Here is a 19,866-nt window from a genome sequence, read left to right on the forward strand (position 1 = left end):
GTCTATTAAAATAACTAAAAATCTCCATTTAGTGAGTTTGTAAACTGTAAGGAAGAAATGGAGGCCAGAAGAGTATGGAGAAATCATATTCTCAAGGCCCTGTAAATCAGAAAGGACCTTGGACTTCATCCCAAGGACAATAAAAGTTTCAAGCAAAAATATGACATAATTGTTGGAAAAAGATTATGGTGATTGCAATGTAGTGAAAGTGTGAGCAAAAAAAGAGTAGCAGCAGAGATCATTGAGGGGGGGAAATGGAGAGTTCAGTATGGGTTTTTGCGATCATGAGATGTTCTTTGATTGTGTGACTGCATGACTATGACTATGAATATAAAGACCACTGAATTATTGTTTGGCATGTGAATTAGAGCTCGGTGAAGCAGGTTTGTTTTTTTTTTTTTTTTTTTTTTTTAAGATTTTTATTTATTTGAGAGAGAGAGAGAGAGAGAGAGATCACAAGTAGGCAGAGAGGCAAAGAGAGAGGTGAAGCAGGCTCCCCACCAAGCAGACAGCCTGATGTGGGACTCAATCCCAGGACCCTGAGATCATGACCTGAGCTGAAGGCAGAGGCCTAACCCACTGAGCCACCCAGGTGCCCCAGGTTTGTTTGTTTTTTTAAAGGAGATTTAGGAAATTAAGTTCTCCAGGTGAGATGATAGGGCCTCTGTATTAATGTGTTAGAAATGAGGAGAGGTTCAAGAGATGTTTTAAGGGAAACTGTAAGGCTTTGTGACTCACAGGATACAGAGGTGAGAGGGAGGGAAAAGCCAAATTAACTTCCAAGATTCTGCTTAAGCTGGAGGATGGATGACAGTGCTGTTTACTAAGGGAACCTCAACCATACACATGAGAGCTGGGAATGGGGAAAGATCTTAAGACATGCTGAATTTGAGCTAACATTGAGACATTTAAGTTGGATTATTTATTCTGGACTGTGTCCCCTCCCCCCATTCCCCAAATTCATTTGCTGAAACTCTAAATCTCAACCTGATGGTATTGGAAAGTAATTAGGTCATGGGAAGTAATTAGGTCATGAGGATGGAACCTTCATGATCTCTTTAGTATTCTTGTAAGAGACCAGAGAGCGTGCTCAATCTTTTTCTGCCATGTGAGGATACAAACAGTCGGCAGCCTTTATGGCCCAGAAGAGGGTCTCACCAGACCCGGGCCATGCTGGCACCCTGATCTCAGACTTCCAGTTTCCGGAATTGTGAGAAACAAATTCCTGTTCTTTATAAGTCACCTAGTCAATGGCACTTTGTTTTAGCGACCAAGCTATTCCAAATGTGGCTCTCAGGTGAAGATCTAGGCCAGAGAAAATCAACTTAAGTCATTGAAGTAAACAGCATTAAGATACGTGAATATAAGATCAAGATTTAAGAGCTGCTTAGAGGTGAAATCCACATCTGAGCAAAGGCCCCAGAGGTAAGGGAAAAAACCAGAGGGGTGTAATGTCACGAATCAAGTTTAGAGTCTTTCAAATGAAGTATTCGGCAGTTTAAAGTAGTAGTATGTGTCAGCAAACAAAGTGGAATCTGAACTTACAAAGTTTCAGTGACGTGATAATGGCAGAAACCAATCTCACACGGGTTCACTGGTAAATGGTGAGATGCAGTGTCAAAAGACAGTAACGGCAAGGAATTAGTTTTTTTTTTTTTTAAATTTTATTTATCTGAGAGAGAGAGATCAGAAGCAGGCAGAGAGGCAGGCAGAGAGAGGAGGAAGCAGGCTCCCTGCTGAGCAGAGAGCCCGATGCGGGGCTCGATCCCAGGATCCTGAGATCATGACCTGAGCCGAAGGCAGCGGCTTAACCCACTGAGCCACCCAGGTGCCCCAAGGAATTAGTTTTTGAAGGGGAAAAGAAAGAAGGGGGTTGAGGATGAAAAGATGTTTAAAAAAAAAAGTTTGGTCCTATCTAAAGAAAGGAAAGGACCCATTTAGAGAAGTTGAAGATAGTGAAGGAACGCAATGGCTGTGTAAGACTCAGGGAGGATTAGTTCAAGATCAAGGTTTGGGTAGAGTCTGGGAGTGTTTCAGTTCCTGTCAGGATGCTGGTGCACAAGCCAGTTTGGGAGCCACAGACAGACTTTGTAAGGAGCTTGGAAAGGATGTTGTCTCTAGTACAGACCTGGATTCTTTTCTTTTGGAGTCTGAGGAAGAACTTGTAGTGGGGGCAGGTACAGACAGATTAGGTGATGCAGTTCAGGAGGTTTTCCATTTTTTCCTGTGAACTAATCTGCTTGTAGAGTTGGGGGAAGGTGAAGATTTTGTAAGACTGGAGGTTTCACATTGCCTTGAATAATGGGTGTCTTGCTCCTGTTGAGGACCTTTGAGGATGGGGACCACCAATCCTGTAGTGGCGCCAGCCTGTGCCCCTATGTGGTTTTCTGTGGCCATGCTCAGCAGCCCAACACAGTCAGAGGCAGACTGAGCGGAACTCAGCTGAGATTTGGGTTTGGCCACACAGTTATAAAATAATGACAGTAAAACAAAGGAGTCTAGGATCTTGCCAAGAAAGTGGCAGAAGTAGTAAGAGAACGGCTCTAAGCTGGATGGAGAGCTAAGTGAAGAAAGATGACTTTTAGTGGAACTCCTAATGAGAATAAAAAAATTGGTATATTTTGGGTTTGACTATTTCAAACATAAGGCCGTTATAGGACCAGCTTTTGTTCATTTTTATCACCAACAATGCTACACTGTAGGGGTGGAGCTGTATGTAAGAAAATTCATACTCTCAGAAACCTGGATCATTTTATAGCAGAGAGTGCCAGTAGAATGATTGGCACAATCAACACATCAAGGTGAAAGGCACTAAAGATGTGTGAGAAGGGACTCTATTCAGCACAGGGTAAGAGGTGGATTATCAGGGAAGCATTCATATAAAAACTCCCCCAAGTAGGTCTTAAATACAGAAAGACAGCTACAAGCAGAATAGGGACGAAAAGACTATTGTGAGTAGACCTGTAGCACGGGCAAAGGCAGCAGAGTATAGGAAAAGCCTGATTAGGAGTTAAGGTTTATGGAAAAATAATGTAAGATAAGGCTGTGAAAATAATTTAAACTCAAATTACAGAGAGCCTTAAATGTGCTCATGAATTGGGGACTTTATTCAGTAGGCAGTGAGAGGCAGTTTGTGAACATGACTGAGATGTGCTGTAGCAAGACTGGCCATCCAGAAGGAAATCCTTATTGCAATCCTTATTTAAGGCCTCACTCAACGGCTCTCAATGGGACTGCACAAAAGAATCATCTTGAGTGCTTTGAAAGATACCTGATGGGTCTACCCACCAGAAATTGTGGTCCCTTTCAGGTCGGGGGAGGCTCAGGCATTTAAAAGTACTCCAGAGGATCCTAATCCGACCAGGGTTGAAAGGCATGGTCTCTTCTGTGTAGTTTATGTTGATACAGTGAGGCTCAAATCAGACAGTAATAAAGGAAAGCAGGATAGATGGATGGATGGGTATGTTAAATTCTGGGGGGAAAAAAAAAACAAAACACCTGTAACAAGCTAAACTGACCCAGCAAAATTAAAACTAAAAGCACACCATTATACCATTCCCATCACAAAAGAAAAACAGATATCGAATATATACAATTTATTTAATAAATTAATGTCATTCAAAATACAGTGCCAGAACATGATGCAGTTGAACATGCTAGTAAGGTTTGTCATGAAGCACCTGTGCTCATGTTAGATTGGCGGTGCCCCGCTACTGCTAGTGGTTCCTGGGATTAATGCCAGAGCAGCACTAGTTACCTGCTCATCTGCACGGCTAGTGCAGAGAATTCCTGAACAGTTCACCTTTCTACTCCTACCCCCCCCACACGCACACAACAGGTTAAAAAAAAACCACACGCACACCCTGACAGCTAATGGGTAACTATACACAGTCACTCTACAGTAATGCTTGTTATTAAATTAGGATGTAATGACCTGGTTAACCCACTCTAAATCTTTAAGATGGAAAAATACAACAGCAGCAGGTAGTTATATGCATGAGCCAATGTTAATGTAATAAAGTGGAGGCATTTACTGATTAAAGCTCCACACAGACCCGCACAACGAGGGACTAGCAATTCTTATTGCAAGCCCAGCAACTTAAGTCCACACCTGGTAAATGACCAGCTAATTGGAAGACCTGTATTCTAGATAGACAAGTATAAGTTAGTGGAGAGAGAATACATGCACCTAATAGTATAGTTAGACTGATCCTGCAGTCATAGCTTTCCCTGTGCAATACCATAAAATGGAAGATCTTCCTCAACTATAGTATAGGATTTTGACATTTCTATACCAACATGGACACTAGTGTCAAGTGCAGCTGAATTAATTACACTGAAAAAAAAAAAGTATTCTAGGACTTCAGAACAGAAGCACGGGAATGAAATACATATACTAAAATAACCTCGGCACAATTTGTGATATACCACACTAGGAACAGGAAACTACTTTAATAAGTGAACTTTTTGAACTGTACATAACACAGGGCTAACAATGTTATTAGATAATCCAGATTCTTATGCTCTCATGATACACGTAGAAGTTTCTCAATTATTGGATAATCTATTTCATATTACGGAAGCATATCTTTCTGTAAGACTCACGGATATATATTATACTGATGCAAATATTAAGTAGGGCATAAAAATAAAATTTATCAAAGATAGACTTTTATGTACTCATATTTAGTCCTTTCATAGCCTCTCCTGTTTAGCAAAGAAAATGACAAAGCACAGACATCAGGCGTGCACTCCCTCAACTCGCCGGCTATACAGGTGGTAGTGCAACCATTTCTCCATCCAGTTCAAACTCCTCGGTCCCATCCGGTGAAAAAAGGTAAGTTGGTGGTTTCCATGGAGATTCTTCAAGGCAGGATGGATACAGTTTCCCCACAGTGCACCGAAAATCTCTCCCTAAGTCCCACAGTACACGTTCAGATATATGCTGCCGCAGAGACCACCGGTCAAGTTCCAGATCATACTGGTAGGTGACATACTTAGCTCTCTCGTTTAAGTGGGTTTCTCGCATAAACACACAGAGAGAATTTGAGATCACAACAGCTCTAACACAGGGGTCTGAGTACCTCTTAGCAGGGATGTTGGCTGCCATTTTCCACTCATTTTTGTTCACATCGTAAATCTCCACAGTTACTGAAGACCCATCTACAGTGCCAGAGGGGAGCCTTATGCCAGAATTGGTAGCAATGTGCAACCCTCCAATATAGAAAATTTTATCACCAAAAGCCGCAGCCGAAGCAAAAGACCTGCTAGTCTGTCTCATGGCCATTTCTACCCATGAATCAGACCTGGGAAAGTAACAGTACATGAGGTTCAGTGTCATCACATAAATGCAATCGTGAACCACAACTGCCGCACTCCACTGCCACGCACAAGGCAGAGGGCTTACCATTGTCCACTCATCCTTCTCAGTATCGTATCTTTCCACGGTCCTCCGATTGAGTTCTCCACCTACACTGTCTCCTCCAATTGCATAGATATAGCCTTCACAGCAAACCAGAGATGGCTTTATACGGACAAAAAGCATCGGGGTCTTTGGAAACCAGGTATTTTGCTGTGCATCAAACCAATAAAAGCAATTCACAGTTCTGAAGGCAGTCTGAAGTTTGCTTGTTTTACTGTGATTTGTTTTTGTGTTTTTCAGAGGAACTTGACCCCCTGCTATATAGATGTCATTATCAGGAGTTACAACAGTCCCAACCTTATGCAAATCGGCTGGTGGGCTACACAGCTTGTAAACTTTTTCTGCTTGGGGGCTGTAACAGACAGAAGAGTAAAGACTACAAGGATTTTCTGAAGATGCTTCAATGAATATCATCATCTCCTCTTTAGTCATTCCAAGTCTTGGTTTGAAAAACTTGGGCATAGACTTATACAGACCTTGAACCACTACAGACTTGTCATTGGGCGGCAGGCCTTGAAACCAAGCTCTCTGTGTTACTTCGGAAAGTGCATCAATTCTGATTTGGCTAAGAACTGAAGACAAATACTGGGATCGTGATTCTGTGTTGTACTCTAGCCACAGCATAGCAGCTTCGCGAACCGTCTCCTCCTTTTCAACATTTAAATTGTCACTACTGAGGATGTCTATCAGTAGGTCATGTGACAGCTGCATGAACGCTTCCTGGTGATACACAGCAGTGAACTTGTGCTCTACCATTCTTTTAGCACTTTGTTTTAATTCCTCACAACTGAACAGATCAGCAAAACTCAACAATCGCACGCAATTCTCTGCATTTATTTTTTTAATTAAGTATTCTCGACAACGCTGTAATACATCTTCTACCTAAAATGGGGGGATGAGAAAGACAAATTTTACTTTTATGTAAAATGCAAGTTTTCTTTTAAATCCAAGTATTATTAATCAAATTCCTATACTGTAGTTTCTATTTTTAGATATGCATGCTTGGGCAAAGAGATAATGCTTTCCAGTAATAATAAAATAGTTTTGCATTTCTACTACTTGTCCAGTGGCCTACTTAAGTATCCTATTTAGGAGCTAACAGTGTAACATTAAAAATAGGCTCTTGGGGCGCCTGCCTGGCTCAGTGGGTTAAAGCCTCTGCTTTTGGCTCAGGTCATGATCCCAGGGTCCTGGGATCGAGCCCCACATCGGGCTCTCTGCTCAGCAGGGAGCCTGCTTCCTCCTCTCTCTCTGCCTACTTGTGATCTCTCTCTGTCAAATAAATAAATAAAATCTTAAAAAAAATAAAAAAAAAATAGGCTCTTAACAATAAATGGTCTTAAAGGAAAAGTATGGAAATGTATGCATAAGTTCTATACTTTTCTAGGCTTTAAAAATATGTAATTAAAAAAACCAAATGGAAATAATGTAAATCACAGTACATAAATTTATAATGATAAATGATAATCATTTATTATAAATGATTACTGTTGAGTAGAATCTGGTTTCCTCAACATGAACAAGATAGTACCATAGAACAAGAAAACCAGGCACAATGACTAAGTACTTATTTGCCTTTCTTACCTAGAAAAATTATGTCACCAAAGGAATAAATACATTAATATGCTGTTATAAATTATATTTAAATAACCCACTTTAGCCATTCTGTTTCCTAGATTTGTTTTTTTTTCTTAAGAAGGAAAAGTAGATCTCAGCTGAAACAGGAGTGCTACCTACTCTACTTAAAATACCACAGCAAGGTAACTAGAAATAGTTTACAGTGAGAAGTCAGGGTGCTTAGACTGTATGGTCAGTACTTAGGCAGTATTAGGCAGGTTTACTCCCTCTAAGCCTGAGCTTTCTCCTGTATACAATGGGGAGATCCTTACCAATGATTATAATAAGGATTAGATGATATCTATATATCTATAGATAAAGCAAAACCTCTAACCTAGATAAAACATTAGAATAGTAGTGGGCATATAAAAACATTATCATTCTCTGTGGTTAATATGGAAAGTCATGTTGGTAGTTACAAAAAGCCTCTTGTCAGAGGACAGCCCAATCCAAGAGAGTCCTGTGTTACATTTGGTAACTATGTGCATATAGAGTTCATTAACATGGTAGGAAAAAAGTTGTAAGGAACAGTGTCACTATTTACAGTAATAAAGTACCCTGGAACCCAAATTTCCTAAAATTCCTCAACTTTTTTTTTTTAGCAACTCTAAAAAATACCTTATTTCAGCGTCTGGTTCTAAAAAAGGTTACTGAAAACTTAAACTATGGAAAGACCGTGCAGACTGTACGCATTTGCTCCTTTCAGGTCTGGAATTGGGTTATGAATGCCTTTAATTCTAAAGCACCAGGAAGCTACTATGGACCTCAATTTCCCGAGTTTTAAGTACAGCAGGACACTGTATAAAACATGGACTGAGTTCTGGTTCCCAGAATTTCATTCAGTGTCATTCATACTCAATGCAGCACACATTATGAAGTACCTATTGGGTATCATGACCTGTTCTCCCCAAATACAATCTTTAGGGTCAAGGTTCTCCCCTCAGAGAAACTGTTTCTGAAGTACAAACTGTTCTTTCAAAACAAGAGAAAGGAATGAAGAATATATTTTTTAATATTCCTCTTAAATGTTTTTTAAATGTTGAGAGGAAAATAGAGTAAAATAGTTCATCTGTAAATGGATCAATGATCACTTTTTTAAATAGTTCTCCTTAATAGTACAAATATAGTCACATGGCTATTATAAATACTTAAAGTCTGATAATTTCCATAAGAATCTTCATATTTGGGGCGCCTGGGTGGCTCAGTGGGTTAAGCCTCTGCCTTCGGCTCGGGTCATGATCTCAGGGTCCTGGGATCGAGCCCCACGTCAGGCTCTCTGCTCAGCAGGAAGCCTGCTTCCCTTCCTCTCTCTGCCTGCCTGTGATCTCTGTCTGTCAAATAAATAATTTTTTTTTTAATTTTTTTATTTATTTGACAGAGAGAGAGATCACAAGTAGGCAGAGAGGCAGGCAGAGAGAGAGAGGGAAGCCGACTCCCTGCTGAGCAGAGAGCCCAATGAGCCCCTGAAGCGCTTAAATTTAATAAGTACATTTTAGTAAGTACTTTTAAAAATTATTTTTACTTGAGGGGCGCCTGGGTGGCTCAGTGAGTTAAAGCCTCTGCCTTCGGCTCAGGTCATGATCTCAGGATCCTGGGATCGAGCCATCAGCCATTGGGCTCTCTGCTCAGCAGGGAGCCTGCTTCCCTTCCTCTCTCTCTGCCTGCCTCTCTGCCTACTTGTGATCTCTGTCAAATAAATAAATAAAATCCTAAAAAAATATATTTTTTTAAATTTTTACTTGAAACCCATATTCTCAGGTATGTTAGAATGTGAAACCAGTATGAAATTTTCACCCATCTTTTAATTAAGTTCCCATCATAAAACTAAAGAAATTTACTGGCTGATCAAATCCTATTGTTTTTCCCTTATACATTATTTTAAAATTTATTTATTTAAGGAATCTTTACACCAATATGGGGCCCAAACCCAGGACCCTGACATCAAGAGCTGCCCGTGTTTCCAACTGAGCCAGCCAGGCGCCCTCCCTTGTACATTTTAAAAAGAGAAAACCGGAGCTCCTGGGTGGCTCAGTGGGTTAAGCCTCTGCCTTCGGCTCAGGTCATGATCTCGGGGGTCCTGGGATCGAGCCCCGCATTGGGCTCTCTGCTCGGCAGGGAGCCTGCTTCCTTCTCTCTCTGCCTACTTGTGATCTTCCTCTGTTGAATAAATAAATAAAACATTTAAAAATAAATAAATAAATAATAAAAAGAGAAAACCTACCTTCTAAAATCTGCAGTAAGAAAATTATATCAATGTAACACAACACTTATGAAACAATGTCTCTTGAATACATAAACTACAGTTTATGTATATAACAGGAAGGCCTACTTACCTGCAGGAAGCAAGCGGTTTCATAAAGCTGTTCTACAGTGCTGTCATTTATTGCCAAGTTACCCGTGTATGCGTAAGCGATTATTATCTGTAAGGTGGCTGCATCCACATTCCTTAGGTGCACATGTGTCTGTTTGCTTTCACTGAGTCCACTCATGAACATGGCCCTACCAGAGAGAGAGAGAAAACAAAGCTTAAGGGTTTAAGGTAAAACCAACATAGACATAAAAAGGAAACGAGACAACACGGATGTTTATTTAGAGTATTTGCTGAAGAACATGTTCTAGGGAAAACGTTGAGGGAGACAGCAAAAAAAAGCATAATTCAGTGCCAAAGATGTATCAGACTATTCTGTTATGCCATTCTGAGTGAAAACATCAAAATTCACTTACTCTTTATATTCATACAATGGAATACTATTCAGCAATAAAAAGGAACTAAGTATTGATACGTATTACAACATAGATGAACCTCCAACACATGCTCAAAGAAAGAAGCCAAACACAAAAGACCACATATTGTAGGATTCCATTTATATGAAATAGCGCCCCCAAAAACAAATATAGAGACAGAAGAGAGATTAGAAGCTATCCAGGACTGTGGGTAAGAATGATGGCTGACTGTAAGGGAGCACAAAGGTGAGTGAAATGTTTCAAATTAGATGATAGAGATGGTTCTGCATGTCTGTAAATATATTAAAATTCATTTAAAATGGGTGGGTTTTGTGATATGTAAATTATAACTCAATAAAGCTGTTAAAAATGTCATTCATTCAAATGATTCCCTAAAAATATACATGGTAGTTTCCTAAAAGTATTATACACAGGAAACTACACCAAAAAGGCAACTGGTGGTGTAGGGAAAAAGTAGAACACCCACTGGGGCGCCTGGGTGGCTCAGTGGGTTAAAGCCTCTGCCTTCGGCTCAGGTCATGATCCCAGGGTCCTAGGATCAAGCCCCGCATTGGGTTTTCTGCTCAGCAGGGAGCCTGCTTCCTCCTCTCTCTGCCTGCCTCTCCACCTACTTGTGATCTCTGCCTGTCAAATAAATAAAATCTTAAAAAAAAAAAAAAAAAGAATACCCACTACAGGTGAGAGATGAAAAGAACAATGCGAAGAATATTACTGCATGCATACAAGAGAAAAATCTGTATGTGATCAAAAGTGGGTATCACAATAGCCCTAGCTTAGGCTCCTCAACGACAAGATGAGGAAAGCCATCAACATGGATAAACTAGTGAATCACGGCAGAACATGACCGTTTTTTCCAGGGATGTAAGAGCTCATGCAGGAGACTGGAAAGCAAGCTGGGAAGATGAGTGGCAGTCAGGTCACAGGGCTTTTATAAAGAGACGGAGGCGTCTGAGCTTTTCCTTACATTGGAGAACACTGAAGGGTTTCATGCCTGGATTTATCAGCAGGATAAAATGTATTCTAAGGACGACTACTCTACTGACCTCAAGGGCCAAAGGCTGGAGACAGGAAAACAGACTGAGTCTACTGCAATAATCTACAACAGGAGTAAGAAGAACCTGCCCCAGGGTGGCAGAAATGGATACAAAAGCTATCACAATGAATCAAGATCCAGTGATTTTCTGAACAGAGGAAATGAACAGAGAGGGAAATAAAGCTATGTGTTTATTTTCCAATTAAGTGCCTGAAAAAATACTGCTAGTCATTGAGAGAAAAATTTTAAGGTCAAGGAATTGCAAGGTCAAGTTAATCCTGGGAAAAGGGGGAGTTAAATTTTGGATACCTTTAAGGTAAGGAAATAATCAACAATCAGTTAAGTATTTAAATATTACTGAAACTCTGGAGAAGGTCAAGCATTAATGCAACAGGCTATGAATTATTTATTTACAAAGTGACATGTGTTAAAGGTGAGTAAGTTATCTGAGGGGGACTAAAACACTCAAAAATGCACCAAGAATCCCAATGACCAACCTGAGGTAAAGTTCAATGAGGATAAAAAAGGAGAAAGAATGAGAAAAGGTTGTCCTTATTCCTCATTCTAAGCTACACCAGTGACTACCTAACTGCTTTTGTGGTGTGTGTTGCCCTTGATTCCAGTTTTCTGACACCCCAGCTCTCTTGTCCTAAGCAGCATGGTACTGGACTGTTGCTTCTTACTTCTCTGATGAATCTTTCTTAATTTTGGCTCAGATCATGGTCCTGGAATCAAGCCCTGCATTGGGCTCCACACTCAGCAGGGAGTCTGCCGGAGATTCTCTCTGCTCCCCTCACCCCGCCCCAGTGCTTATTTTCACTCTCTCTCAAAAATCTTCAAAAGGGGAGAGCTAATAAGCCCAGGTATTGACTTAATCTATAACCTCCAATTTCTAGGACCATCTAACTTAGCTATTGGCTTAGTTAGATGGTACTAGAAATTGGAGGAAGAAGAAGTAGTATTAGAAATTGGAGGAAGAAGAAGAAACTATCACAATCATTTAGGAAGCTCTTAAGCATAAAAAATTCTGAAATTTTAACCCAGACCCACTAAATCAGAATTTCTAGGTTTGAAATCCAAGAATCTCTGTAGAAGCACTTGAGGAGTCTGATGATCAACCAAGTTTTAGAACCACTGTTTGCAAATATGCTAAGCTTTCTAAGAAAATCAGTGTCTGAAATTGCATGAAAACTCCACAGTTTAACCTGAAACAACTGCAGGCACAGCAAAGGTAATTAGCATTTGGGCCTCAGCTTCTGCAATCATGAGATATGTTACATTAAGAAATGCAACATTTCTACACCTTCATGTATGTTAACCTTAAAAAATCAAATCCTGTCTACAGTTGTCACTAAAGAACAGCAGAAATTAACTTTCACTGCTGATCTCCACTTTATGGCCACTAATATCTGTGAAAGGATTATACTGATCCACATTTAACTCATCTTTATTCACGCTGTCCCTTTCAGATATTAAAAAACATTCAACCTAAGGGCAGACCACAAAAGAATTTCTATGCCTTTGCTTCTATTCCTCTCATAAAATGCATAATAAAGAGAAACCTACCTTAAAAAGATTAAAAGTTTCAGAAGATCATAAAAATGTAAAGTTATGCTTTACTTATTTGCTATTACAAATAATCAGCTTCTAAATTCTAAGGCACAGAGAACAATGTTACTAATTACTAACTATTTAAATCTGGCAAGGAGTCTGGTAAGGCCAATATCATAAATGATAACAATAACCAAGAATGAAAAAAAACATTTTTCCTAAGGAAATAAAGTCCTTAACATATCTGAATAGCAACATTGATCCTTTAAAAGTTATTCTCAAGCCTACTTATGTCAACAATGACTACTCTTTTCTAAACGTAGTATTTTAAAATCTCAATGGTAAATAAAAATTATTCAATTTTTCTTTCTCTTTCAACCTTTTTGCCTCCCCATAATAAAAACTTCACCTGAGTTAATTTCAACAAATTTCTTACATTTAAACCTTTGTAAAAACTTCTTTCACCTGTCTTTTCCATGCAAGGAAGTGATCTGGCAAGCACTACACCACTGGGATAGAAAAGTTAAGTATTAAAACATTAAGACATCTTTTCAACTTAAAACGTTTAAAAGAATTCCTCCTAAAACATTAAAATAAGCTGACTTCTGCATTTGAAATTAAAAACCAAGTAAGATTAAAGTACTTACCTAAAATAAGAGCTACATGTTGCAAGAACCATCTTATGACAAGGGAATTCAGTGCCCTCAACAATTAACACTATGTCAGTAAACAACTGCTGTTCATAAAACAGTTTTAACTGTTCCAACAAGGACACAGCATATTCAGTATTGATCTGCCTCTCGTCTTGAGTGGACATGACTGTATTCCATTAATATCTCCTGGAACAGATTGGAAAAGTCAGTCACTGATGGAAGGTCAAGTGAATGCTTCAGAAATAAAAAAAGGAGAAACTCTGCTTGCTGTTATCTGCAGCATTCAGAATCAAGACTGACACATTCACTAATGAGTATCTTGTTATACGCTTAGCATCACTCCTAGGTCATCCTGTGTTAATTAGGTTCTTCAGTTCTTCAACACGGTCTGCAGCCGTCTTGCTCAAATTTGCAATTGTTGTGCAGCTCATGAGTTAAAGAGAGTAACACACGAGGTAGATTTTGCAGTAACATCCTATGTTCTGCGAATCCTCTGGAGTAACTAAAAAAAAAAAAAAAAAAAAGGTCAGAGTATCCAGGCCAGTATATTTTTAGGATACAGTGCTTAAAAGGCAGATTTATATAGAAATTGTATTTATTTGAAGTTCAACTACAGACACTACCATAAAAATGAACCATGAGAAAAGGGCCATTTTAAAGTCTATTAGATTTAAAATAAAAAAGACTGAAGAAAATTAACATTTACAGTTTTAAATGAACTTTTTTGTCTTTTCTTCAAAATATAAACATTCCAGAAAATAAGAAGCACATCAATAAGCACATATTTTTTAAGTTATTTTAAAATAAAGAATTTAAATTACCAGCAAAGCCAAATCTCGTAGTTGTTTAGTGGCAATACAGGACCATAATTTATGAGGAAAAAAACACACACACCAAAAAAACCAACAACAACCCTTTCTCTTGCATGGAGAACCTTATCTTCAGGATATAGTCTAAATGTACTTACAAAGGTTTTATACTTAATTTAAATTACTTAAACTATATGGTAAATAGATTCCATTAGTTTATTTCCAAAGTATACACTATGTTTTTTATATGTGTAGTTCAGTCCAGTAAGGGAAGTATATGCAATATATCTTTGCACAGTGGTTCCATCCTAGAAATCTTTTTGAGTATACAATTTTACTGGGGAAAAAAACTTTTTTAAACTAAACATGATAAAGAGACATGTGTTACTACATGGAAGACTCCATATTATACAAATATGAACGCTCTCCAAAATGTGTAACTTTAAGACAAATCCAATCTAAATCCTATCTGCAAAAGATTCGTCTAAAAGAATGCACAGAACTTGCCAAGATATTTGAGGGAAAGGAAGGGCAAGTTTTTCCTCATGATTCTTATCAAATATTAAAATATTTTACAAAAAATATATATATTACAAATCTACAATAAGCCCAAGTAAATATAAGAAATTAGACAGACTGGGGCGCCTGGGTGGCTCAGTGGGTTAGGCCGCTGCCTTCGGCTCGGGTCATGATCTCAGGGTCCTGGGATCGAGCCCCGCATCGGGCTCTCTGCTCAGCAGGGAGCCTGCTTCCTCCTCTCTCTCTGCCTGCCTCTCTGCCTGCTTGTGATCTCTGTCTGTCAAATAAATAAATAAATAAATAAATAATCTTAAAAAAAAAAAAAAGAAATTAGACAGACTAAACTCTAGCATTTTAAAATGAAAGATTGCCTTATTTCAATAAATAATGTTGGAACAACTCACTAACCACCTGAGAAGAAAAAATGTTATATTGCAAAGCATTCATTAAAAGAAATTCCAGCTGAAATAAAATTTATTTGGAAATCAGTAATTACAACATATGGCAAAGGAGTTACAAATCAGGAAAAGAGGTAAAACCCATACAGAATTAATAAATAGCTAAAAACTATCACTTCTTCTCTAATTAGATAACTCTTAGTTCCCATAATCAAAAAATCAAGTACTACTCACAGGAAACCTATAAATATTACCGTGATTGGAACCACTAACACTTTTTCTCACAAAGTATCTCCCATATATCAAAAAGATCACATTGTACTTCCTGCCAAACTATACTATTACACGAATTGCTAACTTGATATACACTTGTCAAATTTCCAGCCAACTTAATTCTAAACGTAACTAAAACAGGTGCAAAGGCAGAGTGAGACTTTGGGTCATTTAAGGTAATGACTTTGCTCTTCCAGATCTCGAAGTTACACTATAAATCTCATCTACTACTACAACCTCTAAGGCTAATAATACCTAAAATCATGGGCTATTTTCACTTATCAATGATGCAAGATCCAGTGTTAGTGACGGTGTGGGACAATGAGTATTCTTACACAGGAGTGTAAGCCAATTCATACCTACATGCCCTTATTCAAAACCCTTAGAGCTAGATATGTTCTGGAATTTAGAATTTTTCAGGTTTTACAGAGGTAATATGGTATATATATCATGTATTTCAGGACGTTCTCAAGAAATCTGGTGCAGCACTCCATAACTGAACATATTACGATCTTTTCTGTGTGAAATACGAACAGTGTGAAAACAATACTAGAAACAGCCTCATGTTACTTCAGATTGAGTTTTGTTAGTTTTCTCTTCAAACTTGATTTTTTTTTTTTTTTTAGATTTTTGTATTTATTTATTTGACAGAGAGAGATCATAAGTAGGCAGAGAGACAGGCAGAGAGAGAGAGGAGGAAGCAGGCTGCTTGCCAAGCAGAGAGCCCGATGTGGGGCTCGATCCCAGGATCCTGAGATCATGACCTGAGCCGAAGGCAGCAGCTTAACCCACTGAGCCACCCAGGTGCCCCTCTTCAAACTTGATTTTAAGAGCTTTCTGAATTTCAGAACTGCAAGTGAATGACTACAGAAAGCAGAGTATCTGGCAATGTAAATGTTCAGTATCTCAATCTATCAATTCTACCTCTAGAAATTTATCTTACAGAAATGCATGCATTGATAAACTGTGAAGTCCTAACCCTAGCTGCAAGACCCAAAATTGTCCTCATCCATATTTACCCCCAGGTGAGAGGAACTGGTAGCCAGGGCCCAGATGGATTTGGATCACACTGCTAGACCCCAGAATTCCTTGCAGATTAGCTGAACAGCCTCTCCCTCTCGTCATTAACTTCATAACATGACCTGATTTTTTTTTTTTTTAAGATTTTATTTACTTATTTGACAGAGAGAGATCACAAGTAGAGAGAGAGGCAGGCGGAGAGACGGAGAGAGAGGAGGGAGCAGGCTCCCTGCTGAGCAGAGAGCCCGATGCGGGACTGGATCCCAGGACCCTGAGATCATGACCTGAGCCGAAGGCAGCGGCTTAACCCACTGAGCTACCCAGGTGCCCCAACATGACCTGATTTTTTGTAGGGACTTGATTTCTTGCTGTGACTCTTTCAGGGCTCATTTGTTATGTCTGGGTTTTACTAGATCTGAGTTTTTAAAATCATACTCAGGGGGCGCCTGGGTGGCTCAGTGGGTTAAGCCGCTGCCTTCGGCTCAGGTCATGATCTCAGAGTCCTGGGATCGAGCCCCACATCGGGCTCTCTGCTCAGCAGGGAGCCTGCTTCCTCCTCTCTCTCTGCCTGCCTCTCTGACTGCTTGTGATCTCTCTGTCAAATAAATAAATAAAATCTTTAAAAAAAAAAAATCATACTCAGGAAACCATACTGAAACAAGTGAAGTCTGCTTTTATAAAATTACACTGTGAGCCAACTTTATGTAATCCTCATTATGACTGCTTTATGCACCCTTATTTCCCAGGCCTTACTTTGTAATCTAAGGTTCACTTTCTTCCTGATAAGGTAATTTTTATTTACAATATCTTAATACTAAATTAGGCAGAGGGGCACCTGAGTGGCTTAGTCATTAAGCGGCTGCCTTCGGCTCAGATCATGATCCCAGAGTCCTGGGATAGAGCCCCACTCAGGCTCTCTGCTGAGCGGGAAGCCTGCTTCTCCCTCTCAAGTCCCCCTGCTTGTGTTCCCTCTCTCGTGGTCTGTCAAATAAATAAAATCTTTAAAAAAAATAAAATAAAATAAAATAAAGGAGGCAGAAAAGGTAAGTAATTTAGAAATCAAGTAATTAAGTTTAATAATTTAAACAGATCTGTATCTAGTACAATTCAAAATAAAGCTGTCACTTTTGAGACTACAGACTTCAAAATATATTAACTAAAAACGTGAAAAGGTGCAAAGTTTAAAATCATCAACTAACAACCCTCAAATGCCCATAACTATTTACTCTAACAAGATTCCTCCTCTCCCAAAAACAAAACTTGAAATCAATATCCTAAAAATATTTTATAGTCTGTACTATATTATCAGTGATTTGACATATTTTATGAATTTTCCCTTTTTAATAAATGTATTATGTCACATACCATTCTGTTATACCTAAAATTAGCTTCAAAATAAGTCACACATCCTGTTATCTGCAGAAGTTAGCACCCACAGACTAATTCCCAGGAATCAAGAAATTATTTAATTTTTTATCACAAATTAATGGCTGCTTAAGTTTAACTCAACAAATGTTTACTGAGTATTCATTAAGTGCTGGTCATTGTACTGTTAAGTACTCAGACTGAGAGTTGCCAACCACCAGAGCCCCAAAACACCATATGCATTTATTCTTACTACAGAATATAGCCCAAACCATGATTATCATTTAAAAAGTTTTAAAACTAGTTACTCTAAACAAAAGCTAAAAAGGCGGCAGCAAATAGGTGAAACAAGTCATGTAAAGAAAAGTTTTTTTTAAGGAAGTAAGGAATTTTAAGAACTAAAAAGTGCAAAATATAGAGGAAGAAAAAACTAAATAACGTTTTTCTTAAAATCTATCGATTTTAGGACACCTGGGTGGCTCAGTCAGTTAAGCGTCTGCCTTCGGCTCAGGTCATGATCCCAAGGTCCCGGGATGGAGTCCTGCATCAGGCTCCCTGTTCAGCCGGGAGTCTGCTTCTCCCTCTGCCTGCTGCTCCCCCTGCTTGTGCTCTCTCTGACAAATAAAAAAAATCTTAAAAAATAAGCAAACCTAGCTGTCTTGAAATTTCATTTCCAAACTTCTGATAACACAAGAATAAGAAATTTTATTCTCTATCATAAGAAAAATTGCAATACAAGTAAAATGAGCAAAGGAGGTAGCTAGCACTTGGCTCCACTACGAACAGTGGTTCACACTACAGAAAGCGGAAAAACTTAAAGACCTTTTTTAAGCCTTCTAAATTTACATATGCAATGATTATCTAATTTAGAAAAATAAACTTTTAAAGGGTATACTACTTTCTCCTCTTACACAAAGACAAAATATTCTAAAGAATATGCAAGCTGTAAAGTCTCTGTCCCAAATGCTTAACTCTGTTGGTATAGCTCCAAAGCAGCAAAAGACAGTACGTAAACAAAGGGGCATACTGTGTTTCAGTAAAACTTATTTCCAAAAACAGGCTACAGACCACATGTACCAATCTCTGCTTCAGACTGCCTCTTGATCAAATATTAAGAGTATGTGATTAAAATGCATAACTCAAGTTGTTTTTCCTAGAAGAGTATTTTCCCTTTAGATCACAAAAACAGGAGAAAAGCACAAGCCTTAAAATGCTTAAAAGCTGAATTAAATGTAATTCTTTTTTTTTTAAGATTTCATTTATTTGACAGAAATCACAAGTAGGCAGAGAGGCAGGGAGAGAGAGAGGGAGAAGCAGGCTCCCCACTGAGCAGAGAGTCCAACGTGGGGCTCGATCCCGGGACCCTGAGATCACGACCCAAGCCGAAGGCAGAGGCCCAACCCACTGAGCCACCCAGGCGCCCCAAATTAAATGTAATTCTTAATGTAACCTGTATATATTCCACTTTCACCTAAAATATTTTAAGAACTGTTACCTAATCACACAACTAACTGCTTTCTCCACCTACTGCAGGTTCAGTGGATTTCTGAAACACTTTCTCTTTTATGTACTGTAAGTACCCTTTATTGAGGTTAAAAACATAAAGGACATTCCTCTACAAGATAATCTGTTGAAAAAAATAAAGAAAGAACAATGAAAAAAATTTTATAGAATCAGAAACACAACCTATTTTCTATTTTATCAACTACAATAATAACTGCATACATTTGAGAACCACAAGATGTGTCAGAGACAATTTTTGTGTCAAGAGATATGCTTTAAAATCCTGTATTTTAAAGCTGGTCATTAGAGTATCAGAACATATTCCACAATGAAAAATGCTGACCAGAGTAAGAATTAAATGGGAGTTGTACAAACATAATATAATGAAATTCAGAATCTAATAAAGTGCAATGAACTTTTATATAAAAATTATGGGTATTATAACTTCTTTTTCTAAGTTACGGGCTCAATTCAATGGTTTTTACTGATCTGGTTGATGGCAGAGAATAACAGCACTGAATAAAGTCAGAAAGCCACACACAGGACGAGATCCCTTCTTCTATTCTCTACCCACTGACTTCCTGCAAAACACTAGAGGACAAAGTCCACCTTATTTTTAAATCTGAGGGCTACCTATAGAAGTAGGAAATTTTATAAACCATGACTGAAAGAAAAACGAAAAAGAAAAAATTGGGGTTCTAATACTTTTTTTCTCTATTGAGTGAATTCTACCACATAAAACAGCTTCAAAACAAAGACAGCTATTAGGTGATCAGGATTAAATCAGTCAACAATCCAGATTAACATACACAATTCTATTTAAAAATTTGAAAAACACCTCTTATGGGAACTTATTCCAACAGGTTTTCTTCAAATAATCAATGTAGAGGGGCGCCTGGGTGGCTCAGTGGGTTGGGCCGCTGCCTTCGGCTCAGGTCATGGTCTCGGGGTCCTGGGA

General features: G+C 38.6%; 1 protein-coding gene across 5 annotated transcripts in view; it reads right to left on the bottom strand.

Moving 5' to 3' along the window:
• Positions 1-3,581: 3,581 nt before the first annotated feature.
• The window catches only part of KBTBD2 (kelch repeat and BTB domain containing 2), a 52,528-nt gene continuing 36,243 nt past the window's right edge, over positions 3,582-19,866 (bottom strand). For 3 of the 5 annotated variants that reach the window (XM_047694225.1, XM_047694227.1, XM_047694223.1), the window contains 3 exons: positions 13,016-13,523; positions 9,373-9,538; positions 3,582-6,304 (listed from right to left, as the gene is read on the bottom strand). In XM_047694225.1, coding sequence (XP_047550181.1) covers positions 4,769-6,304; positions 9,373-9,538; positions 13,016-13,185 — 1,872 coding nt within the window. In that variant the 5' untranslated portion in view covers positions 13,186-13,523 and the 3' untranslated portion in view covers positions 3,582-4,768. Of the gene's footprint in view, positions 6,305-9,372; positions 9,539-13,015; positions 13,524-19,746; positions 19,857-19,866 lie in introns of those variants that run through there. The other 2 variants (XM_047694224.1, XM_047694226.1) reach the window with 2 other exon arrangements.

This window comes from Lutra lutra, chromosome 11 (genome assembly GCF_902655055.1).
Source record: "Lutra lutra chromosome 11, mLutLut1.2, whole genome shotgun sequence".
Taxonomy (NCBI): Eukaryota; Metazoa; Chordata; class Mammalia; order Carnivora; family Mustelidae; genus Lutra; species Lutra lutra.